Source organism: Gobius niger (genome assembly GCF_951799975.1).
Source record: "Gobius niger genome assembly, chromosome: 16".
NCBI lineage: Eukaryota > Metazoa > Chordata > Actinopteri > Gobiiformes > Gobiidae > Gobius > Gobius niger.
Genome location: NC_136867.1, coordinates 20,742,063 through 20,768,397, shown reverse-complemented (window position 1 = coordinate 20,768,397; position 26,335 = coordinate 20,742,063). Strand labels below are relative to the sequence as shown.

General features: G+C 39.9%; 1 protein-coding gene across 1 annotated transcript; it reads right to left on the bottom strand.

Annotated features, from left to right (window-relative positions):
- Nucleotides 1-324: 324 nt before the first annotated feature.
- LOC306975825 (phospholipid phosphatase 2-like) lies at nucleotides 325-26,335 on the bottom strand. Its single transcript, XM_079573596.1, has 6 exons — nucleotides 26,012-26,335; nucleotides 5,671-5,822; nucleotides 4,574-4,836; nucleotides 3,450-3,507; nucleotides 2,835-3,011; nucleotides 325-853 (listed from the first exon to the last, which is right to left on the bottom strand). The coding sequence occupies exons 1-6, from the start codon at nucleotides 26,070-26,072 to the stop codon at nucleotides 704-706; spliced, it is 861 nt and encodes a 286-aa protein (XP_079429722.1). The 5' UTR covers nucleotides 26,073-26,335; the 3' UTR covers nucleotides 325-703.

The window sequence follows — 26,335 nt, the reverse complement described above, 5'->3', positions numbered from 1 at the left end:
TAGGGCAGATGGAGTTATAGGAATAGTGGGCTCCATCAGACCCTAAACAGTCCTGGTTTACAGTCCATCCTGATCCTTTTTAAGAGTTTAGTCAGTGATCCCCTACTTTGGAGTCACTAAAGTTTTATAATTGGTTCCCAGAGCGTCTTAAATTGAACAAAGCTTCTCGAATTTTAGCGAAGGGATCAGATTTGTACAATATCAAATCATATATTGGTTATTCTATAATATTACATTACTTATATCCATTGATGTTTATACACACAACTTTATTTTCCCATTCTAGGTCCTTAAACGTATCGACTGGTTATAAGGCTGAGAACTATTCGTTTAGACACATAGGAATGTGGTGAGTCTAGTAAGGGTTTAGTCCTGGTTTAGTCTGAACAAAGTCCAGGTTTTACTCTGGATATGATTGGGCACAGTTCAGTTGCAGTTTAAGTCTCGTTTAGGTCTAGTCCTTGTTTAGTCGTGTTTTTGACCCCATCCAGACTCCATTTAATCCTGGTTCAGTTCTAACATCATCCCGTTTTATTTCCAGACCTCGTTGAGACCCTATTTACTCTTGTTTTGGTTCTAAAATAGCGTTGGTTTAGTCCGAGTTCATATCCTTGCACAGGTCTATAGAGTTCGTATGTGAAAGAAAAATACTTGTGGTCTGGACCTCTGTTAGCCCTATGGTGGCGGCCATGTTGGAATGGGCTCATACTGGGCCGGAGTAGCTGTAGTGGTTTCCCTGTTGAGAGTCCGGCGGCGTAGGACTGGGTTTACGCTCCAAATGTTCCACCTCTGGTGTTGCGGCCGCGGTGCACGGAGGGGGGCGGTGTTTGAAGAAGTCGGACACGTAACGCACCTGAAGAACAAAAGGAGAAGCGTTGTGAAGAGCAGACCACAAGCAAAACATGTCATGAACCGATGAGATACTTGAAATACAGTTTTGACACTATAATAGACAACTGTTGGTGGTCTGAAGAACTGCGTCTCATACCTCCCATAGTGAAAAGAAGTTAATTTTATTTTTTTTCAAATCAATTTTACTTTTTACTTCGTTAATAAAAGAAGAAGAGTATTGTGTTGTTGCTGGTTACTCTGACATTTATTTAAAAAAAAAGTGTCATAGTTTTCCACTTATTTATACATAAGCACATTTTAATTACCCGTAGATAATTGATTTTAGCAAGTGAACCTGGAAGCAAAGCTGACAGAAGTCCGTATCATTGTCAAAGATGCCGGTTGTGCCATTGCATTGAAGACATCTATGTGGCCAATGTGGCACACGAATATCAACAACTTAATTATATGTGACGTAATACATCAAGTAGTATCAAGTTAACGAGTGAATATACAAATTAGTGAGGATTTGATGTACAACTCGTTCTTCATGTGTCTGCTTGATTTTGTTCTTATCAACCCAACAGCATGTTCAGTAAGGTAATGCTTTACCTAGATGCACCGAAAGGTTCAAGCTTAGAAAATGTATCTGCACTGATGACATCCAGTGTGCCGCAAGACCAAAACGTCGTAGGTGAATAAATTCTCTCAGCTGTTGCTTCAATGCGCCCCTTCCACACATCCCCATTGTTCACTAGAAGCTCGTCTCAGCCGGAGTTCATAGCGAGACTGGGTTGAGACGTGAACAAGGCGGACCGCCAATGTGCTATACTAATTTACTTCCTGGTTCCCCACTAGCCCTCTATGGCATAGCATTGTCCTCAGGCAACAGAATACCCTTTTGGCTCTAATACTGGCTGTTTTAAGGACATGTTTCTGTCCAATGAAATCAGGGGCTGAGGTGGGTAGGAGCATTTGTGTAGGGGGTGGAGCAGTCCTTTAGGGAAGAAAATTCACAGTTGACACAGGTACCAGATAACGGTAACATAATTATCACTTTATTACAGGTTTGAATTGGAATAACCTGATAAAATAAATCTGTGCATGTGCATGAATATGGCACGAAGCATATTAGATTGTTTATATATGTTTTTTGTTTGTATTTATTTCCTAAAAGTTTGCTTTTTCAGCTTGTTTCCTCAAGGCAACGTTGTGCAGTTGAGGCACTTTTGTTGGAAAATCAAAAGCAAAACTAATGTTAGAGATAAGGATGAGCAACAATGGAAACATTTCACCAAAAAAAAGTCATCTTTTTTTTGCATTTCTACCTTCTATTCTATTCTGTCAACACAAAAAGTGGGTTGGAAATTTTTTCCCCTCTAAAATAAAAAGTCGTGCAGCAGAGGGCTAGAGGAAAATGTGCTATAATTTGACACATAACAGCGCACATGGCCTGTTTTTCTTCCACAAATGCTGTGTTTACAATGTAAATCTAGCATGGTGCCTAATATATTTACTTGAAGAAAATAATTACCACAGCTTTAATAGTGCCATTTTTGTGATTTGCAATCCAGTCCATGAAAATGAAAAAGTAGTACAGTTACACAGTATGGGTAAAAAAAAGCACTAACACAAATAGCCTTTCTGGACGAGGGAGTAAAAAGTAAAAGTTGAAAGTAGACAGTAACAAAAACTTTTCCAAAAAAAACAAACATAAAACATTAAAACTAACAACTTCACCGGTTTGATATGTTGTGAAAAGGACACAACTTAAATTGAACATGTTTACCTCATATCTGTGGACACAGATTGGCCCTGCTAATGAAAAATATCACTTCCATAACCAACAGGCATCAAAATGAATCTGGATAATTGTTGCAAATTTGTCAAAGTTAAAATTCCTATCATCGCTATATAACTGTAAGGCATAAGAGCAGATTCTTTCCTTTTGTCACTCAGAGCTCATTTAGTTTGGCACAAATAACGCTTGACAAATAACTTACAGTGAGAATCGCGATGAGCGCCCCCTGCAGGAGTCCCACCAGCACGTCGCTCCAGTGGTGATAGTTGTCGCTCACTCTGGTGTAGGCCACGTAAACCGCGAACATCACCAAGAAGAACTGAATCGTGGGTCGAACCAGCCGCGTCCACTTCCCCTGCATCCGGGCCTGCACGTAAAACTGCGAGAAGACACGGAGAATGTTGGTTCTTTTTCACATTTTTATAACTTCAACTTCACAGTGTGTTTTTATCGCAAGCATACTTTCAATTCTTTACTTATGTGGATGTTTTTTACATTTCTACATTGTTTGTGAGATAAATAAAGCTACAATTGAATGTGTGTTTAGTGCCGGAAGCAGGGACTAACCTGACATTGTCTCTCCACCATGAATTACTGACTTTAACTTTTCAAAAATAAAATCTCAGACAAAGGAACAGCCATATGTGAAGTCGAGTCCCTGAAGCCTGAGCAGTGTTTGCAGTGTTTGTGTGAAAGCGAATGAAAAGCTATGTCCGTCATCTTCCGGTCATTGTGGCGTGCGTATTTCTGCAACAGTGATATTTTTAAACCAAACACTGGGCGCCTGGTCTTTGTTAAACACGGGTCTGTCACTCACCGACAGAAAGAGCATACAGTACATCCCGAACGAAGAGTGGCCCGAGTAGAATGACAACCTGTTAACAAAAACAGTACACAAGGAATCATTTACACCTGAAAATAACATTTGAACACAATGCAGACTTACATTGCAAAAAGTTATATAGAAATAAGTAACATTTGGCCCTGATTTGAGTAACTCCATCCATCCATTTTCTTCCGCTTTATCCGCTGAGGCAGCAGTCTCAACAGAGATGCCCAGACTTCCCTATTTGAGTAACTCATTTCAAGAAATCTGACCATGGGGCAATGTTTTTTTTAGGGCTGAAACAACGAATCAATTAATTGACAACTAATCTAAATTAAGAAAAAAAGGATCTCATTGCACTCAAAAATATAGAAATCTATATTTACTTGAAATAGGATTGTTGTTGCTGTTGGGTTTTTTGTTTTTTCTGAATGTAAGTGTAAACATTTTCTTGAAAACGGTTCCTCAAAACAACATTTTCTAATTATTTCTTAAATACTTTTTGTAGTGTGAAAGAGCCAAAAGACTAATGTAGCAAAATGTAAATTCAGGGTTTATACAGGCAGAAGTAAGTACATATGTACATATACCTTACATATACATTTCATACACAAGGCAACTAGAACTACTACTATCTGTGCATATTTAATTTCTTAAGATTTGTAAACATTTAATCAAACAGAGGGACAACACAGGGAACCTTTGTGCCATAAATGTGGTCAACTTCAGCCAAAACTGCAACAGTTTGTAAAAATGGTTGAGAAACATCATTTTCGATTTAATTTAGATTTAATGCCAGTTTAAATCAAATTTAATGATTTTTAATGCCCTGTGGAAACCCTGATATTGTTTGTGTGTGGCCTCTCAAACAATATGAGACTGTTTTATCCTGAAGCAGATCTATAGTTTGTGTGTTTAAACAGTCTGAAATAAATAAAACAACACAAGCAAGTAGAAGCTTCTGAAGATAGAAGAAAAATCATCAACTCTGTCAATCCAGCCCAGTAAAATACAAAACCTCACAAACATGTATTTGAAAGATGTGGAAAAAGCTTCGTACCATTGTTTCAGACGGGTATTATAGTCCTAAACAGTGTAACTGTGTAATATCCCACCTGGCCTCTGTGATGTTGCGAGGGTTGCCAGTGCAGTTGATTTGCAGCATGTATCCACTGCACATAGTCGGTTGACACACATCTAAGAAGTGCGGTCTGGGACGTCCGATGGTGAACTTGGCCAGGTCTGTGAGGGACTGACTGACCGCGCCCCCGAACAGGTACGTGCCCACGATTTTATACAGAGCCGACAGGTACGTGTTGAACTGGGAGTTTGAGTGGAGGCGCTTGGAGTACACCAGGTAGGCCTCTCCGGTGGTAATCTGGAAAACAGGGCGAAACAATTAACAGATCCTGCAGTTGAAGACAAGATACTAGTTTAGTTTATTAGTTCATTTCAACAGGGACATAAATTAAAGTAATTGTCTGTAAGAGTAAATACTTCGCTGACAGAAAAGACAAAGGGAGAGAGGGATATTGTACATCCAATTACACAATGGAGATCATTTTTTTCTCTCAAACTTGGCTGTAAATACTGTTTAAGTGGTGCCAGCCCGCTGTCAGCTTTGCCCGTTGGCCTGCTAGCTTCTTCATTGTGATTCTAATTCTGTGTATTGGGTCTCCGACCGGTGCAGCAAGTTGCAAGTGTGGTTTTCTGGCCAGCGAAATCAAGGGGAGATGAAAATCATCCCATTAACACTTGTTTTACCCCGAGAGGGACAACGAAAATGATTTATAAGGTAAACAAGTTACTTTGTTCTTCTTTGAAGTGGAAAAAAAGAGAACAAAAAATTTAATTTTGCTTTTGTTTTTCTTACTGTTCAAAGCTCAATAAATCTGTCAGGAATTAAGATATCAAAAAATCCCTCAGGAAAAAACTTCAAAATATGAGACTACAAGACTGGAACATTTGTAGGAACAACACAAGTGGAGATATTGTTGTAAAGAAAATTCAATTTTGAGAAAACGGGCCCTAAAGTTTAGTAACTTCTACACATGCGCCTGATTATAAGTTGGATGGGGTTAGGCATAAACAAGCATTGTTTGCTTCAGCCTTTTCTCCTTCAGGATATTTTCTTTTTCTAAAAACTGTTGTCCATGGCTTGGAATTGCTCAAATAAACTAAACTAAACTAAATTAAACTAAAACGTACTTACAATAACGATGGAGCAGGTGAGGGTGACTGCGGCCATGCCTCCGTGAGAGATGGTGGCTCGCTTGTAAGGGTAACTGATGCTCGTGTCATCGCAGTAGATCCCTCTCTGATACGGCGAGAACATGACCGTCAAGATGACCGACGGCAGAGCAGCTGGACAGAGAGAAAAACATGTAAATAACATTACAATATGTGATCAGAGGCTTGTGACCGTAGACGCATTAATTCAATCATCTCCCTCTGGGACAAAAGGTGACGAAAGAAGGAAGAGAAGGAAGGCAAAACCTTATGACTTCTGGGTCTTTGTGACTCATGGTTAAACTTGAAGGTGAATGACGTGGAACAAGGAAAACAGTAAAGTTTGTTTGTTGAATGCTTCCTGCTTCAGGGGAAAACATGATCTATATCTCGTCTTATCTTGTTTGATTATGCATTTGTCTTTTTGTATCAGGCAGTGCTAACTTATTGTTTTAGTTGACCGAATCATCAGCGTGTGAAGCAAGTTTTGTTTCACAGGCTGTTGTTTGCCAGAGAATGACTGAGGCTCATGTACAGTAGGCCTATATGTCTAAAAAGTTGTTCCTATCTTCCAATTCAGCAACACATTTTAGCCTTTTTCAAACGTTTTGTCCACGTTTCAGTTTTTTCCCCTTTTAGTTTTTATTCTAGTATAACCTTTCAGTATTTCCATTAGGACCTGTATAATGCTTTGCTTTTAATTTGAATTCTGCGAGAGAGAAATTTCATGCCATTTCATGACTGTTCAGACTTTCCATATATTCAAATTGTATGTAAACGTCTGCTGCAGTATTGTGTTATATTTCTTTACCCAACGTTTGAACTTTCGACACCCCCCTCTCTCCTTACACACGATGTGACTCAGGAAACAGCTGAAAACACACAGGACTGGTCTCATCTCTCAACTCTGTCTATATAATAAGGATTTGTCATCGGACGTTCAACCCCATCGGGTCATGCGCTCCCTCGACAAAGACCCCTCCTGTCACCGCGGCAACGACCCCGGCCCTTGACATGAGGATATGGAGTTGCACAAACCAGCAGCATGTCGGAGCCACCATGGACATATACAAGTCACTGGGGATCTGATTCATGTAGGGTTGCACTTTACAGCACAGTGATAGCATAGTAATTGAATGAAAACGGCATGGTAACTAGAGAACTAGAGCAAACACTAACAAGATCCTTTACACTGGGTTAGGGTTAGGATTTGTCCCGACGTTGATTTGAAGCATTTGTTTGTGAAAGATAAAAACAAACGCAAAACATGGTCAAAGCCTGCCCTAAAATGTTTGTTCTCTGGAGAATAAGACAGATTATATACATCTGCTACACTCTCCGTAGAAGATGGTGAAAGACTGTTGTGGAGTGGAAGGATCGGAGGGAGCTGCTCAGGAGGAAGAGGAAGTAGGAGGTGGAGGAGATGACCAGTGAGGGACAACATGCTCTGAAACAGGGACAAACCTCCCAAAATATGCTGGTCAAGTTGGCTCACAATGGCAGCGCCCTCACTCGCAGCTTGCTTACACACTTGCTTACTTGATTGCTTGGTTACTTGCACACTTACTTGCTTACTTGCTTGATTGCTTACTTACTTACTTACACACTTACATACTTGCTTACACACTTACTTACTTGCTTACTTACTTGCTTACTTACACACTTACTTACTTACTTACTTACTTACTTGCTTACTTACACACTTGCTTACATGCACACTTGCTTACTTACTTACTTGCTTGCTTGCTTGCTTACATGCACACTTGCTTACTTACTTACTTACTTACTTGCTTGCTTGCTTACATGCACACTTGCTTACTTACTTACTTGCTTGCTTACTTACACACGCACTTGCTTACTTACTTACTTGCTTACATGCACACTTGCTTACTTGCACACTTACATACTTGCTTACTCGCTTGCTTACACACTTGCTTACACACTTGCTTACTTGCTTTGGGAGACACAAGTGTTAAAGAACTGTATACTGGTTCAGCCTCTCCGTGCTCTGTCCTCAGACTTTTAGCTCATGCCTTCTGGATGTCGTTTTTATGTACCTTCTCGGAAAACTAAGTCTTTCGTCCCCTCAGCCACTGAACCGTTGAATTCTGAAGGGAGTGTGTTTATTAAGTAAGATAGACGATTTGTAATGTGCTCTATTTTATTATTGTTATAGAACTATTGTTTATCTTGAGCCTCTACTCTTGCCTGAACTGTTGGGACTGGCACAAAGGGACTGTGATGTGTTTGTGAAACGGTCTGAGGCTTGCTACAAATCAATTACCCTTTGGAATCAATAAAGTTTTCTGAATCTGAATACATGTGTGTCCATGCAATTTGGACACACAAACACTTTGCATATTTCCATCCACTTACCATGCTATTAGTTTATTACGTATCAAATACACACAATTAAGAGCTTGTTTTGAAATTATACTAAAACTACTGTAAAACACAATAGCCCTAATGTTTTGTTAAAGGAAAAAGTATCATAAATCCACTGAATTTCCCATCCATTCTGCTGCCCTATTGACTTGACTGTATAAACATCCTATATGTTCTTATTTCAGTCACCGCTTGGTCTCAGGTGGCGTTGGTACCAGTGGCAGCCTATAGTTTCCTTGTGTGTAAACAGACGTATAAAACCCGGCTTTATGTGAACATGTTTATAAGGGAGCGCAGGACGTAAAGCTGTCTCTTAAATCTGACCAAGACAATGGTCCAAAGCGCACAGCTGATGTCAGGAACTTTCTGAAACACAAGACTGAAATAGTTTTCCTGTTTTCAAGAAATGCCAGCTACAAATTGTGCCACCCAAATCTCCGAAAGCAGGGGCTCAAAGTAAAATGGGAGAAAAGAAAGACAAAAAGCAACATTAAATCTATGTTTGTTTCATTCGCAACAAAAGTCAAGACAATGAAGTGTGATTTCCGCTTCTCTTACCCAACTTCTTTATTTTTCTTATTCATAAACGTGTCAATATTCGACATTCAATATCTTGTTTAGGCTTGCGTTTTCTTCATAAAATGTGTTTAGAAACTAGGAAACCATTGTTTTCATATTTATTTGTATTCACATCATCCCAACTTTATCTGAACTTTATGGCACTGGTTAACAAGGTTGCAAAGTGCCAGAGTTTATTTTTTCAAATGAGAAGTGTGTATTTATTCGGTAATACCATAGAGTGGACCTCACTTACAAATGATTTCCTTCCCCCAGGACTCCGTGACCGAGGATTTGAGCGACGGGGCTAACGTATCCCACATGGACACACAATTAGAGAGAGAAAAAGTTGCTAATAGAAAGACGGTTGTGTAAACATGAGCTCACTTGAACATACAGTAGAGGGATGTATGCGTGCTGAATGGAGTCTGAGTCATGCGCTGCTCAGGTGTGAGGAGCCCCAGCTGCTGTCCCTCCGTCTCTGCAGCTACCACAATAAATTAACTCCCTATTTTCACTTTCAGAGGTCACTAATGCAATTCACCTGCCTTCGTCTTCCCCTTCTCCTTCACACTCTCCTGCCGAGTCATCTGTAAACTTTTCCAAAGGCTTTCTACAAAACAACACCTGCAGCACAATGGATGGCGTCACAAGAGGTACTACGGGTATAATAAAAAAAAGGAGGTATCTGGGCAGGACCCACAGCAAAACCACATACATCTTGTATCCATACTCTTGCTCTGACTAATGTTACTTCATTGGAGAATAGGACGGATTATATTTGTCTGTTGTGGAGCGGAGGGAGCTGCCCAGGAGGAGGAGGAAGAAGGAGATGGAGGAGCTGACCAGGAGGTGGTGCATCTCCATTAAGCATTTACTTACTTACTAATATGCTAAGTAATAAGTAAGTAATAAGTAATATTTATAGAAACATTTCTCTTGTGTTGAGTTATTACCACAATTTGTGAATATTTAGGCAACCAAAGTTTTAAAAGGAAACAAAATTAACTGTCTTCATTTGTGCTGAAGTATCATGTTGGTTACTAACTTATAGAATATATTGTAAAAGTAGCTCAAGGATGAAGTATTGCCGACTTTTGATCTACATAAATCTCATCTACTCTTGAAGATCTTACTAACAATAATCATGCATTCTTGAAAGGCTTTAAAAACATTGGTCTTATTTAGGGATGTACATGATCAATCAGTTGATCGATAAATTGTCATTATGGGCTTAATCGATTAATAGTATGTGTTCACGATTAATTGTTCTGCTGTATGTTGAGGGGAAAATACACTATAATCAAAGTGCTGTTTAAGTTTACAAACCAATTATAATTAATTCAACTTTTTAATGTTTCATGATTATGACTGGGGGGAAAAAATAATGTTTACAATCTTTTTGATATCGATCAATCAATCAATCAATCAATCAATCAATCAATCAATCAATCAATCAATCAATCAATCAATCAATCAATCAATCATAGTTCATTTCTATAGCACTTTCTATTACACCAGGACCAAAGTGCTTCACATAAATATAAAACCATTTAAAACACAACATTTTTACATCCTAGACATCATTCAGGGAATTCTAGGTGTTAAAGGCTAGTTTGAAAAAATGAGTCTTTAATCTGGACTGAAAAAGGGACTGATCAGTGAGAACACGCAGACTGAGGGGCCGGCTGTTCCACAGCTGAGGCGCAGCAACCACGAAGGAACGATCGGCCCGCTGTTTTTTGTTTGGGGCGATGTATGGCCAACATCTCAGTTAAACATAGCAATGAGAGGCCATGAAGAGCTTTGAAAACGAACATTAAAATTTGAAAATCAATCTGATAACGGACCGGGAGCCAGTGCAGGAAGGAGAGGACAGGAGTGATGTGGCTGTGTATGGATGAACCGGTGAAGTGATGACTGTGGGAGGCCAGAGTATAGCGCATTGATATAAAAGGTCCCGTACAATGACACAAAGCCGGTTAATCGATAATCGTTTGGTAAAGTAACCAATCAATCGATTAATGAAATTGAGAAGAATGTGCATAGTTTTCATCCCTATCTTAATAAAACATTACTTCAAAATGCAGCTGCTAGACTTTTAAAATAGACAGATAAAATAAATGTTCCAGCTCTGTGGTGCCCGGGCCACACCAGAGGGGACCAGGCCTTTTCTCTTCAGATAAAATCCAACATTGAACTTAGAAACAGAGCTCCTGCCAGTCCTAGCGCCTCTTGGTCTCCTGCAATAACCCCATAGAAACTAACGCCATACACACCCACTCATTCTCTCACGAACAAGAACAACAAAGGTGTATTAACTTGAATCAACTTTCACTTTTCAGATTCACTTTTAGCTGTGAAAACTGCCAAGTCCCTCGGTATCACGGTACATAGCTCACAACAAGACAGATTGGAAGTGCCGCCGTTGTGCAACAGCGAAACTTGGCCACAAGACGATGGATAAATTACAGGTTGTAACATTTCCAAAAATAACTTGCGTCCTGTGGTCTAGATATGAACTTAATCAAAACCTGGAGCGGATTCGAACGCTGTGGATGATATTGCAAAAAGTGTTTTCGTGCCCCCTTTGCTCTGCAGAGGTGGAGGTTGGACGTGATTCAAAGCATTGTGTTACAAAAAGTTATTTCTCTGTGACCTTTTTGGACAATTGAGGCCTGAGAAACACTTAACCTTACAACACAAAGCCGGTATCGGTTCTATTGGATTTTATTAGAAAACAGTGACGCATGTGCAGTTGAGCCTGTAAAAATAAACGGTCACCGGATCCTCCAAAAGGACACCAGTGTTGCTCAATAGGAGGCAATAACACACCAAATAAGCAAAGTATTGTCATTATCTGCCATATTAAAGCCCACTGTACATCAAGTTAAATACTGTAAAGGCATATGTTAACCTCTTAACCCCCGCCTTAACCGAGCACATTTTTCTAGTCTAGTTTATTTTATTTTTCACTGTTTATACTTCTTGCTAGATGCAAGTTTGTGATTTTATTATTCTCAGGCCTTATGCGTAACTGCAGCTTCTATATTAAGCTCGTGCAGGACAGCACTTCAGACCCAAATTAACACCTTTTTGAGTGACAGTGCAGGATCTGGGCTCATTCTACGCATTACAACATGGCAGGAACATGTATGGGGAGGAAAATATATAATTTTAACATTTTTAAACTCTGTATAGTCCCTTTAAAGTTTGTGGTAGTCATTGTGTATAAAATACTTCTATTTACTATTTAATTGTTTGCACATTTCCTGTCTATCCTGCACACCCTGAGTATTTCTGAGAGCTGAATGTAACAAGTGAATTTCTCCAGTGTGAGATCAATAAAGGCTTATCTTATCTTATTTTCTCCAGTTCAGAAGATAAGATAAGTCCACTTGAGTTAATCCAAATCTAAAAGCTTCTCGACTGGATCTTACAGCCTATAGTCCAGTGTAACACCTCATTTGAAAGCTAAGACCTACGTTTTCAATGAAGGTATTCGAGTCGTCTTCTGTACTCAGTGGTTGGAGTCTCGAACGTTTCGCCTCTCATCCAAAAGGCTTTGTCAGCGAACTAAGGTTCTGTTCAGCCCGCAGCCTAGATAAAGACCAAAAGGGAGGAGTTGGGGTAGGGCCGGCTCCTCCCCATAAAGGCAAAATACTAAGACCTACGTTGTCATCACTTTTCTGTGCTTTTTTTTGTTTTTTTGCTTGTTTTGTTGCTTGTTTTGCTGCGTTTCTGTCCCCGTTTTTGTTGTGTTTTTGCTGCGTTTCTGTCCTCGTTTTTGTTGTGTTTTTGCTGCGTGTTTTGTTGCTTATTTGCATCCTCATTTACATCTCGTTTTTATTTTTATTTTTTTTAAAAGAAACTATTCGATTTGGGTAAAGTCTGGAGAAAATGTGCTCAGCAAAAGAGGTTCACACTATGACGACGATGGATGACTCGGTCGTACATTTCCTGTAACTATTCTTCATTGTGTCCCGTCTCCTCCTCGCTCCATAAAAGACATTCTGAATCACGTCCCGAGGAAGACCTGCTGCACCTAATATTTGTCTGTATTTCTGAACCAGTGCCACTGAAGTCCTTTAGAGACAAGCTGTTTCCTTAATATGGACAGCTCCTTTTTGGTTTGCCTCCACTCTCTCCACATAAGGAGCTCCACAGCCGCTGCAGGTCAAGCGTGCGCAGCTTTGAAGAGGGCGCCAATCATTGTTTACTTTGTCGGGTGCAAGGATAACATTTGGATAAGACACGGGCCATTTGAAAGGAGGTCCCTAGTGGCCAAAGCGGAGACTTACAACCTGGAAGTTAGAGGCCTGTGTGTTTGTTTTTCTTTTTAATGTAACTTTCTCTCTTTCTTTTTTTTTTAGCTTTTGACCATGTTGCAACTTGTTTCTTCAGAAATATCATACTTGAGAGTGACATCATTTGTGGATGTTCGAGAAAACCGGCATATGCTGATCCTGGATTACAGATTTGCCTGGTATCGAAGTACCTGAACCCAAACCTATCCGATACCAAATTGTGTTTTATGAGCTATGCAGACAATAAACCTCCTAATAATCACATTTGTTATATCTTTTTCTCTTTTTTTTGGGGTACTTGGCATCGGCGACTACTCTGAACCCAAGTATCGGGATCGGATCAGATGGGGAAAACTGGTATCGGAACAACACTATTGTCATGAGCTAAAATAATGAATACAGCTTTTAACCTCTTAACCCCCACATGAACCGAGCACATTTTCTTCAGTTTGACTAAAATCTTATTTAAAAAAAGTGTCCATAGCAACAGAAATGAGACAAAAAAGCGAGGAAAATGTGGCAATAAATGTGATGAAGTGACAATGTGAGTAAAAAGATCCATTTAGATCAGTTTTGTAGGTCTTAGCTTTCAGATGAGGCGTTACACTGACCTATTGTTGGGTTTCAGGTGACATCACAGTATTCTATAGGCGAATAATATTTAATGAAGTGAGGTGCAGGTGAAATAATTTTGTTTTTTGTCTTGTACGGAGAGATCATGGACCCAGTCAATGATATTAATGATCATTTTTGTAATTCAAAAATTGTCTTTTTAGAAACGACTTGTGAAACTGGCTCCTGCTCTCCTGAACTGGAGAAATGCACTTAAGGTGGGGGTCAAGAGGTAAAATCAAGACTTGAATTCAGATAATAAATAGCTTAGACTGACAAATTGTCTTTTACAGCAGAAAAACTGAAAAAGAATTTGAAAAGTCTGATAACAAACAACTAATCATCGTAGAAAATGATTGTTCAGAGGCTTTGTCAAGTCAATGTTAACAAAGCCATTGTGGTGACGAGGGGAACGTCCACTATTCCAATGACCTCATGAACAAACCCTTCACTACGATGGAAAACTCCTGTACAAGTGAGAGCTTCTTTTGCTTTTGCAGTGAAGCCGAGTTCAACTGAAATGTAATCATGAGGAAGCTGATATGCCTCTTTCGGAGCGGCATTAGTGGTTTCTGGACTGTTGTGAGAGCCATTATCTGACAGGGATGGTCTGTTTTATCTGCCCTGTTGTTCCAGAGTGCTGTGTTGTTACAGGCCTGGGAGAGAGCTGTGGCTCTCCAGTCAGAGACATCGAGAATCTATCCACTGCATCAGAATAAATGTCTTAAATAACTGTGAGAATCCTCATTTTATAAGTATTCCTATAGAGGTGTGAAAATCTAAATGTACTTTTTGCATGTTTTTTGCTATTTCTGTATTTTTGTGTAGGTTTCTATGTTGCTCTTGGTTCCTCCAACAACCAAAGGTAAACTTTATCCTACATTAGCAAATACCAAAGCTACATTTACTTTAAACACTGACTTGACCATGTTTTGCTACAAACAATAATCCCAGTTTCTCATACGGAGGAGGGATGCACATTGCGAAATATGTCGCAACAAACTGTCCCTGAAAGTATTGTTTTACACTTTCACAATCACCCCTGGAAACAGCCCTGATTTCACGTTGAGCAAATAAACCCCCTGGAATCCGGGACCAGAAACAAGGACCACTTCCTGATGAACTCCGACCCCAGCGGAAAAGGAAAGTGTTCCTGTTTTTCTCTGCCCCAACCCTGGATTCAGCACCGAAAGACAGGTAACTGTTCAATGACAAAGCCACAATGGAACTCAACAGACCTGCCCACTTCGAAACCTGCTCTCAGTTCAGGACACAAAGGTTTTATTCATTACTTAAAGTCTTTAGAAGAGTTAAAAGGCATGACTGTGACCAGCCACCAATGTAGTAACTTATGACCATAAACACATCAAACCTCTTAAAGCCTTTGTGCCATATTTTCATGTGTTTGACATTTTTTGTTACATTATTTGCGCTATGAGTAGTTACCACATTGCTGATTTGCCTCTTCTGGACCTTTAAGCTCTGGAAACTTTGTCATCGGGAACTTCGAATTTTACTTCCGTAACCTGAGTGGGTTTTGAGGTTCAGCTCTACATCACCGCAGACATTTTTTGCAGGATTCTCTGGCAAACAAAACATGAATTCACTCTGGGCTAGGATCCTCTAGATAAAAGTAGTGGTAGCAGTAGCAGTGGCCTGGGTATAATATTTGTGGCAGTTGTGGTAGCAGTTTATAGTTGCACTGCGCCACTGGGACCTTTCTTTGGCATCAGCCCTCGCTGCCACTGCGCCTCTTTCCTGGCAGTTCTTTGAAACGGTGTCCATTATTCTTTTTTGCGCACTTCCTTCACTATAATCATTCATTCATCATGTTTTGGGCTCTATCCTGAATTCAAACTACTGTTGTGGAGTCCATTGCTTCCTGTGAGATGGGGACTTTTCCTGGGAAAGTCCAAAACGGTTGTTTCTGGGTATATCCGCTATAGTGGAAGAATAGGGAAACCTTTATTGTACGAAAAGGTTAGAGTATTGGAACTTTGACTTATTCGCACATTCGCACTTGAATAGCCAGCACATTTTTCATGGTTGAGGAAACAATGTGGCTGAATCTATCACCGATAACAAGCTGGTTTTGTAGCCAAATTGTGATCCATCTATGCACCAGTTCTGCAAACATCCAAAATCTCTGCGATAATTCTATCATCTTGTAAGACACTGTTTAGACAAAGATCACTGGAACATTTTTCCTCTTTTTTACATTTTACAAATGGATAAATAAAAAAAAAAAAAGAAAAGACACAACAGACCAGCAACATCATGGATTCTTCAACAGACCCTTGTAACATGAACGGATCACGACAAAAAACTATGGATGATAATGCATTGGCTTTATGTAGCGCTTTTTTATTACTTGCAAGATGAATGCATTATTCATTCACTCCATACTTGTGGGGGAGTAACCACATGTGCCCTGGGACGGACTGTCAGAAGCGAGGCAGCCTCCGACCACCACCAACCACTCACTCACAACCTCAAACAGGCAAAGCTTTTGATCAGACGACTCTACCATCTAAACCAATGTGGCCAAAAAAGACAAAGGTACAGTAAACATACAGGCATCTATCATGAGCAAATTCTTTGGTGGTGATTTTACTTTTGCCAATTCTTGCACATAATATTTCTCCCTGCGTTTGTGCAATAGCCTGCTCTACTTATCATCCATCATTTATGGGATTGTGCAGCCTTGGTTGTGTAATTTGTATTTTGTTTCAGCCAAAAATAACCAGATTTCTAAACTGGAGTTTGGGAAGACGCTGTGAGGCCCACGATTACCCCACAGTACAATGAGATTTGACCCTTAATTGAAAACAGAAACAAGTCTTTCTTCACTCAAATGAAACCACCATTGTTCTAGACAAGGCTTCAAACCACCAAAGACAATATCTGCTCTAACCATGTGCGCCACTACTGCTGTTTTGTTTGTGCAAGCTCTCAGTCGTACAGGAGTTCTCCCTCATAGACAAAACCTCAAAACTATGCAATGTCACTTTGCTTCAACTCAAACACAGCGAACAACAAACCCTCTGCCAGTACTGCTTTACAAGTTCACATCAACATGACGCGGTAGTATCTGCAAGCGTGTCTTTGGGGTTTTCACATGTGAACGTCACGGACCAAAAGTCGACACCTCCCACTTGAACCTGACACATATTTGGCATCGCGGGACACAGGGAGTCCGTGTGTCTGCGAACCAGCGAAGACATCCTCTTAAATGTACCAGCGCTCTGTGAAAACGGGACATAAATAATCTTTAAAAAGCAGCTGCAGCCGGTCGACTCAGTGAGAGAAGCTCTGCAACTGAAAGTGGCTATGGGGATGTATTAATTGGAAAAAGGAAGAGACCAATAACCAACTTGAATTTCATTTCCCACACGAAACCATCGAAACTATTTGGAAAATGGCTAAAATAGAATCAGAATTACAGTTTGACCTGTCAATCGTATTGTGAATTAGACTCAAGAGCTCTGGTGCTTTGACATCTGCAAACATGTTACTATATTCATGTAATAGATTGGTTTGTCATTCATTCTTTCTTTGTTTATACTCTTGCAGTTTGTCCCTTAAAATACCGGACAAAACTATGAAAGAATACAATCAGAAACAGATTAACATTAGGTTCCCATCTGGGGCCAAGACTCCCCTGTAAAAAAGATTCTTAATCTCAGTGGGCCTTTCCTGGCTCCAGTTTGGCTTTAGTCAAATCTAAAAAAGCGTCAAATAGCAACAAAGCTGAGACAAAACAAGGATGAAAACAAGGATGAAAACAAGGATGAAAATGCAACAAAAGAGCAGCAAAAAGGCGATGAAACATTGACAAAAATGTGTGACAAAAACACAACAAAAAAGCAGTGGAAAAAGATATTTAAAAAAGTGACGACAACACAGCAACAACGCAAGGACAAAAGATCCATTTAGGTGAGTTTTGTAGGTCTTAGCGTTCAAATGCGGCGCTACAGTGGCCTATAGGCTGTCAACAACAGTCAGGAATCTTTAAGATTTGGGCAAAGCTGACCTGGAGAAAATGAAACTCGGTTAAAGGGACTATGGAGTTTAAAAATGTTAAAACTAAGTATTTTCATCCCCTACATGTTACAGCCATGTCCTAATGTGCAGAATGAGCTCAGACCTGTTCACCACAACTGCCTCTAAAATCCTGCACTGTCACTCAAAAAGTTGTTACTTCGGGTCCGAATTGCCGTCATGCACGAGCTGAATATAAAGACTGCAGTTGCGTGTAAGACCTGAGGTGGCAGTAGTGAGTATAAAATGACCAACTTGCATCTTCTCTCTTTAAGGCGGGGGTTAAGAGGTTAAATACATACTAAATGCATTTCTTATTTAGTTGGAAAGCCTCTGGACTTTGTGGCGGCCAAGCCATGCGTGGCCACATAGTGTTGCTGAACCAAGACCTGACAAACTGCAGCAATCCAGGATCGTAACAGTTACTTTTTTTTTTGGGTCATGCAGAGTAACCTGACCAATTACCCCTGCAAGTGTGCAACCACTATGTTACTGTGCAAACCACTTTTCTTCCCTTTAGCTCTGCATCATGATCGTTTGACACAAAAAGCCTCACTCAACTATACATCAAAGAATCACACAAACTCTCACTGAGCACAAATTTGCTCCAGGGCGATAGAAAGCGGAAAACGAAGTCTTGAGCACTGACAACACCACTTTGCTATTCCTCCCCTGTCCATCCATTTTCAATAAACATATGAGGTAGTGTTTTAGATATTCAACCCTTATCATTTATGATTGACTTTCTGGCTCCACTCAACTTAATACACCCCGAAATTAAGATAACGATGCCAGAACTTCATGATACCAAGCGAAAGGTCAGTATATTGGCCCATTCCAGTCGTCTTGATGATATTTAAATCTCTACTACGATGGATAGTGACTATAGGAGCCAACACAAGCATATCTAAACATTAGCTCTCAAATATTGTTTTTACAGATGCAGTTTTTAAAAGAAGGATTAAGTTCCCTGGAATGATGTTGCCTAAAAAAGTATAGGTTTTGCTCTTTGTTATTTCCGTCCAATCAAATTGCGATTGTGGTTACATGTTATTCATATTATACCAAACACTTAGCAGAGCACGTAGTCTCGACCACAGCGCACTGAGACCCCCTTTGACGTCACACAAAGGGTGGAAGTGGTTTTATCGGCGACAGCTAAAAGCTCGATTGTCAGTAAGCATGGACACAGCTGGAGTCAGTCATGCGTAAATCGAAAGAGCAGAGATGACCACTGCGCTGTGCAAACAATAGTAAACACGGCGCGGCCAATGTAAAGTGCAGGGGACACTTAGCGCAAATGGGACTCAGATGAACTCACAACGGGCCACAGTCCTCCATTACTCAAACAGCAACAGATGGAGGAAGTTGGATTTGTGTTTGCATTTGTAGACTTTGTTTTCGCTGCTTTGGTGCAATAGCCTCCTTTATTTAACATCCATCATTTATAGGATTGTGCAGCCTCGGTCTGTTCGTGCGGTGTCATTTGTATTTTGTTTCTGCCAAATATAACCGGATTTCTAAACTGAGGTTGGAAATGCACTGGGAGGCCAATGATTACCGCACATACAGGAAACATAGGAACATTTCACATCTGCTTTTGACCCAACCTTCGTCCGGGAAGCCATTTCTTGGTCAGCAGGGCTCGTCAAATTAATTGAAATTTAATCGAAATCGTAATCTCTACTTTGGCAAATCAAAACAATGGTTATGGGGTTATATAATCGCCAGGTTTACAGCCATGTCTTTCAGCAGAAACCGCTAGTTTTGGAGTTTGGATGAGACAGTGGAAGATTTTTTAGTGTTAAATGATACTGGAGGAAAGCATTTGTTTTTGTTTGAGCTGAGGTTTGTATGAAAGGAATGTCTTTCAAGTTCATGAATCAACTACATGCATTCATTTTTATTATGAAAAAATATATATATATATCAAAATCAAATCAAAAATCGAGATTGATAAAAAAAAACCTGGAGGTTTTAGCCTGCAGAAACCTACCCACACAGGAAGAACAGGCCACTCGTGCCCAGGATCAGAGGTGGGTAGAGCAGCCAAAATATTAACGTATAAGAGGAAGTTAAGAAAGACGTTACTTTCAAATAATTCTACTCAAGAAGAATTAAAAAGTAGTGGCCCAAATATTTACTCAAGCAAGAGTGAAAAAGTACTGTGAGTACTGAGTAACTGTTTGAGCGTAAAGTTTGATTCATGTTTTAGGTGTGTAACATAAACAAAACATGAAATATATATATATTTTTTACACTATTTCATGTTTTGTTTATGTCACACTACTACCCTACACTAGAAAACAGCACAAAAAGCTATAAAATTAAATCATTATTACAATTTCAGTAAATAAAACAAGAAATACATTTTTTTTTAATATGTAAAATGAAGATATGTCACTTAAAGATTTACTCACAGTGGCATAAGATTTTTTTACTCAACTAAAAGTACAGATACTTTATTTAAAGCACTACTAGGTAACTCATGCCCCTAGAGGCCATAAGCGCCACTGCAAGTGTCGCAGCATGTTGCGGTTTTTAACACATTAATTTTCCGTGAGAGTAAATACTACGCTGACAGAAAAGACAAATGGAGAGAGGGATATTGTACATCCAATTACACAATGGAGACCATTTTTTCCACTCAAACTTGGCTGTAAATACTGTTTAAGTCACGCTAGCCCGCAGTTAACTTTGCCCGTTAGCATGTTAGCTTCTTCTTCGTGATTCAATTAGTGTGTATTGGGGCTCCGGGTCGGAGCAGTGAAAGCTGCAATTGTGGTTTTCTGGCCAGAGGCGTCAGGGGGAGATGAAAGACCCCATAATCATCCCATTAACACTTCATTACCCCCAGAGGGCCTACGAAAAGGATTTAGTAAGGTAAACAAGTTACTTAATACACAAGCAGAAGTAGAGGTAAAAAAAAAAAAAAAAATTGCAAAAAATGACATGGGGGCAAGCATTGACATGACATAACATTACTATAGTTAATATGCTATTTGTGGGTTGTTGGAGGGAGACAATGGGCTTTGTTGTCACTAATATGATCAGCAAAGAGAGAATTCCTTTTGGATATTTTTAAAGAAAATATCAGGATATTAGAAGTTCTCTTGTAATAAACAGTTTAAATTTCTGATTTGTCAAAGCATCGGATGTCCTCCACCGTGACTAAGCCGTAGCAGAGCACAAACAAATCCCAAGAGCAATTACGTCCTCAATTATAAAGTAGTATTTTACATACATGCTTGCATTTATATTTTGCAAACAGGCTTCGATGTTGACGCACAAAGTCAGAACACATATTTTTGCTGGTCACAGGCCAAAATAAACACAACAGAAACAGGAAATGTGCTGTAGTCGTCTCAAATGGGAATAACTATCAAAGTCAAATCAATAACAATAAATCAATGCATCCCACTATCTTGTCTGTGCAGGCTCTCAGTCATCCAGGTGTGTTGTATGATAACCGGTTTTAAAGGCAGTCAACCTGATGAAGCCTCCAGAATGAGATGATATGGTATGATTAGCTTATATGGTCATATGTTAATGAACAAATGGAAAAAGGTTATAGCAGTAAAACAGGCCTAGACTAACAAAGCCATCTCAGTTTCTATAAAAGCTTTTCAATCTTTCAGGAGAAAAGTGAAACAAAAGTGAAGTCGCAGTTCTTGTTGTTCCTGATTGGAAACATATTGTATCTGTATCAAAAGTAACAGACAGAGCACACAGTGTTTTAATGAAGTAACTATTGTGGTTTTACGACACAGTTACAAATACATAGTAGTGATGATTCAGACGTACAATATGTTCATTCAGCACTCTCGCCCTCGCAGACAACACAAGTGCTGCTAATTAATGGGTGGCTTCAGTTTGCACTGGAGATTGAGGGAGGAGCCCGAAATAGACTTAATAAAAGGAAAAAAAGGATCTGGATTACTATAATTCGCATAATCTGTTGGACTATCCCAGATGATGTTTGTGAGTGAGGCGGGGAACACCCTGGACAATCCTGTTTTAATGACGAGGCTTAACGTTTTGGGCCAGGCTAAAGTATTCCCTATTGTCAAATTACAATGGAAAAATCATCAATGAGGTCGTCAAAGAAGTCCGTCCAAGGTTCATTTAGTTCAACATGAGCAATAATCATACACAGATTGAGCAGAACATTATGACCACTTGCATATACAATGTTTGCTTGGGATTATCTGGGGTTCATAATGGGATTTTCTTTATTGAGCAGTGAGTAAACAAAGTTGGCTAGAGTCCAAATTGTAATGACAGAGCATCTCAAAAAGCACAGCTCTTGTGGGGTGTTCCTAATCTTGTTCAAATATTGAGTTTTGTTTTGGTTAACAAAAAGAAATGAGGTACTAATGACATAAACAATTTATGATGTGCTAGAATGCTATAAACAGTAAATCAGTATGAGAAGTGATTCTTGTGTAAATTAGAATACGGATATGGATGCAGTTTCACTCTGACTGAGGTTTAGAACGGAAATACTGAAGTAGGTCTAAGTAATAATGCATGTCAAAATGCTCCACTCAGTATGATATTACCTTCATGATTTTGAAATATTTGACCAGTTTTCTCCGTAAACATCAAAGCTTTAATGGCACCTAAAGACCACATTTTTCTGTTTTAGGCTGTGTTAGAAATAAAATTGTGTACGTCAGTTTGATTTTGCGACATAATGGGCCCGATCTTCCGGCTGGCGCAACAACAGCATTGCTCAAAATGAAGTTGGAATCTTGTGCACAAACAACAGTGCAGCAGTGCTTTCACCGGTGCCAGAGGACATCGCTTAGAGAAAAAGGGGTCGATGGTGGACAAACTACAAACAATTTCTCCCACTGTGAGTTAAACACTGCATTTCCTGAATATATCGATGAGCAAGCCCTGTTTATCTCTTACTCTCCACTTTAACTGAGCGCATTTTCTCCAATTAGCTTTACCCAAATCTAAAAGCTTCTCAAATGGAGCTTCTAGGCAATTGTAATACCTGATTAGAAAGCTAAGACCTATAAAACTGATCTAAACTGATATTTTTCCTGACTGTTGCCATCACCTTTCTTTTTTTCTTTCTTTTTTATGCATTTTTGACACTTTTTAGTCACATTTTTGTTGCATTTATATCCATTTTTTGTCACTTTTTTATTGCATTATTTTTCCTTTTATTTTATTTTTTGCGTTTTCATCATTTAAGTCTCTGTTTTTCAAGAAGCTTTTACATTTGGGTAATTCCAACCTAGAGAAAATGTGCTCTGTTCAGGTGGGGGTTAAGAGGTTACACTCACCGCCACCCACAGTAGCGAAAATATTCTAGTCTGGTACAGTCTGTGAGAGGTAAAGCTTGGGAAGGGACCACCGCCTCCCCCTCCCACAATATAGGTGATGCATACTGAATATTGCATCACCTATATTGCGATAATTCAATTGGTGATACATTATGCAGCCATGTTATATCAAAAGCGTAAATGTCAGGGAATGAGTGATTCACAACATGGATAATTATTACTAATAATTACTTTGTGTCCATTCAAAGTCATATTTGTCTTTTTGCACCGTAAACCTGCAGGGCATGTCCATCTCCTCTAGCCTCCTCAATGGGACGATCCCCCTGAAACACATCCATCTTTTGTTCCTAGACCATCATTATCATACCTGTCTGAGTCCACTGCATTCACACATATATGGGCTTCTTTGATGCACAGACCCAGACATTTGCTTAGTGTCCAAAAAAAAACTACACCTGCAACTTGTCACCGCCATGACTGTTGCTTCTGCTGCTTCTGCCGGGCCCCATTCTCAAGTCCGCAACAAGACGCGACACGCTTTTTCACTGCACAATGTTCATAAACAAAGAAGCAACGACAGCCCACCTTCGGCTCCCGTGCAATAACACGGGTTTCCAAAACAGGATCTAAAATGTCACACGGGCTAAAACAGCGGTGACCCGGTCTCTGCACCGCCAGCATGTAGAAAACACAAAGCCGGGAAACTTCAAGATATAGACGTGCAGGCACTGGTAGTTGGAGTTTTGAAGAAATCTGTCGCAGGAATAAGACATATCGCCAAATAAGTATATTAGGTGAGGGCACATCTATAAGAAGCCTCAATATACCACAAAGCCCAGTGTTGTTCCTGATCATTGTTGCCACTTCTGTAATTAGATCACTTTTTAAGTAACGGGGTAGGGTAATGGGATTACAATTGCAAAACTGGTCATTAGATTATAATCCCTTTATTAAGTAACTATTGATTACCCTTTGCAGTGTTTTGAGTTTTTGAAGAAAAGACAAAGGGAGAGAGGGATATTTTACATCCAATTACACAATGAGATCATTTTTTTCTCTTAAACTTGGCTGTGAATACTGTTCAAGTGGCGCTAGCCCGCAGTTAGCTTTGCCCGTTAGCCTGTTAGCTTCTTCTTCGTGATTCTATTCTCTATTGAGCTACCCATAGGCAGTTGCAGGGGGTGACGAAAGACCCTCAGTCATCCCATGAACACTTGTATTACCCCCAGAGGGACAATGAAAAGGATTTATTAAGGTAAACAAGTTACTTATTACTGCTTTAAAGCGCAGATATGCTTAAAATGAAGGTCCAAAATGAAACTGTAATACATGTACATTTACAGTGGTTTAAGTCAGTGTTTCCCAACTGGGGAGAACTTGCAATTAATTCCGATTAAAACTGAGTAGAATTTCAATATTAATTTCAAAGGAATTAATGGATGTTTTTCAGTAAAAGGTTGGATTTTGATTGAATTTCAGCTTCATTTTGACCACAACACACTGTTAAATACTGAATAACCTACGTTTAATTGCTCATTGTGTAATATAATTGGCAAAATACTGGGGTACGAGGAAGTCGGAGTATAAATCAACGACTCAAGGGCTGCACGAGACAAAAGAGGTTGGGAACCAGGTTACAGCCAGGGTCAGTGTAACGCCTCAGTCGAAAGCCAGGACCTACAAAACTAATCTAAACTGATCTTTTTCCTCGTGTTGTTATCACTTTTTTGACATTTTTTCCCAGTGCTTTTTTGTTGCATTTTCGGTACATTTTTCCCCCACATTTTCGTTGCTTTTTGGTCACTTTTCTGTTTTTTTTTTCTCTTTTTGCGTTTGGGCCACTTTTTTTTGTCACATTTTTGTCACTTTTCCTTCACTTTTTTGTTGTGTTTTTGTCCCTTTTCTATGGCTCTTTTGTGGCTTTCTTGGTCACGTTGTTCTCGCTCTTCTGTTGCACTTTCATCCTCGCTTTCGTCTCATTTTTGCTGCTATTTTGACGCTTTTTTCCAAGAAGCTGTTAGATTTGGGTAAAGTCGAACAGGAGAAAACGTACTCAGTTCAGGTGGGGGTTAAGAGATTTCGTCACTGAGGTAACTGGTTTGATTCCAGCTTTGCCCTGAGCTGCACAATTAATCACAATCAGCCCTAGCTCAAACCGTAATGTTGTATCTTTGAGCAAGACACTCCACCCACCTTGCCTGCTTGGATTGTTGTTGGTGCAGAATGGCAGCAACATTTCCATCTATCAGCCCTTTGGCCGCTGTGAGGAGGTAATAAAAATACGAGCGCTTTGGGTGTCTTGAAACAAAAGGCACTAAGCGTGTAATAAGTGTGATGCATAAAGGTATTTTCCCGGCAAATAGATAGGACGATATGAAAAACTTGGAGCAATTAGAGGAAAAGTTGGCCATACAAGAAAATGTGTAGTTGTAAGGCATTCAATTTGACATCAACATATCCCGAAAGAAATGTCACAAATGAATCCAGCCTCAATAAGAGTTGTTGAAACTGGTCCCAAATCATGACAAATAAAAAGAGATGCTAATATGACCAAGCAAATCAGCATACACTGTACAAAGCAAGCATGACTCACTGACTCAAGCATTAGACTTTTGCTACATTGAACTGCCTGGATCATGTGTTGTTATCACATTATAGCCACACCAAAACCGTATCTAAATCGCTTTATTGTACGGGAGGGCGTTACGCTCTTGCTACTGATACTGAATGATTTACAAATTGCAGAAAGACCTATTACCAGGGCAGAAACCACGCGCCTGTCAGACAGCAATGTGTGTGCAGTGTAAATGTGTGAATGCGTCTGACGCGCGGGATTGTGAAAGTTTATTTTTTTTGTGTGGCGTAAGTAACCACGTGTCATTCAATAACCTGCGTTCCTCAAATTTCGCAGAAACACCAGTGACCTAATAATGCGTTAATAATAATATGTGGCTATGTGATTGATACGTCATGTAGAAATTATGATCTCCGCAGAAGTTGTTGGGAAATCCACGCGTCACTTCTTTGCCAACTTGCCGCCTCTTGCTCCCAAGATTGCAGAGATAAATTTCAGCCATGTTGTTGTCAGCACCGTGAAAGACGTTAATAACCACGTACTCACCGACAAGCACGCAGACAATATCCACCATCACCAGCAGCAGTTTCTTCCCTTGTTCCGTCATGTTTCCACCGGCGCTGTGTCTCTTGCATAAATGTATTTTGGAGAAACAATGCAACGTCTGAATCCGGGACAGCTGCGCTTTCTGTAGGTGACTCTCAGTGACTCTTCGATCTTGTTCTTCCGGCTCCGCACCTCGGTCTGTCCCAACCACTCCACCTGAGCGCTCGCGCCTGCACTGTGCCAGGTGAGCGCGCGTCAGGAAGAGGCAAATTACGCAAAGCCCTGCCTCTCTCTTTACGCACGGCGAGGCAGTCTTGGGCGCGT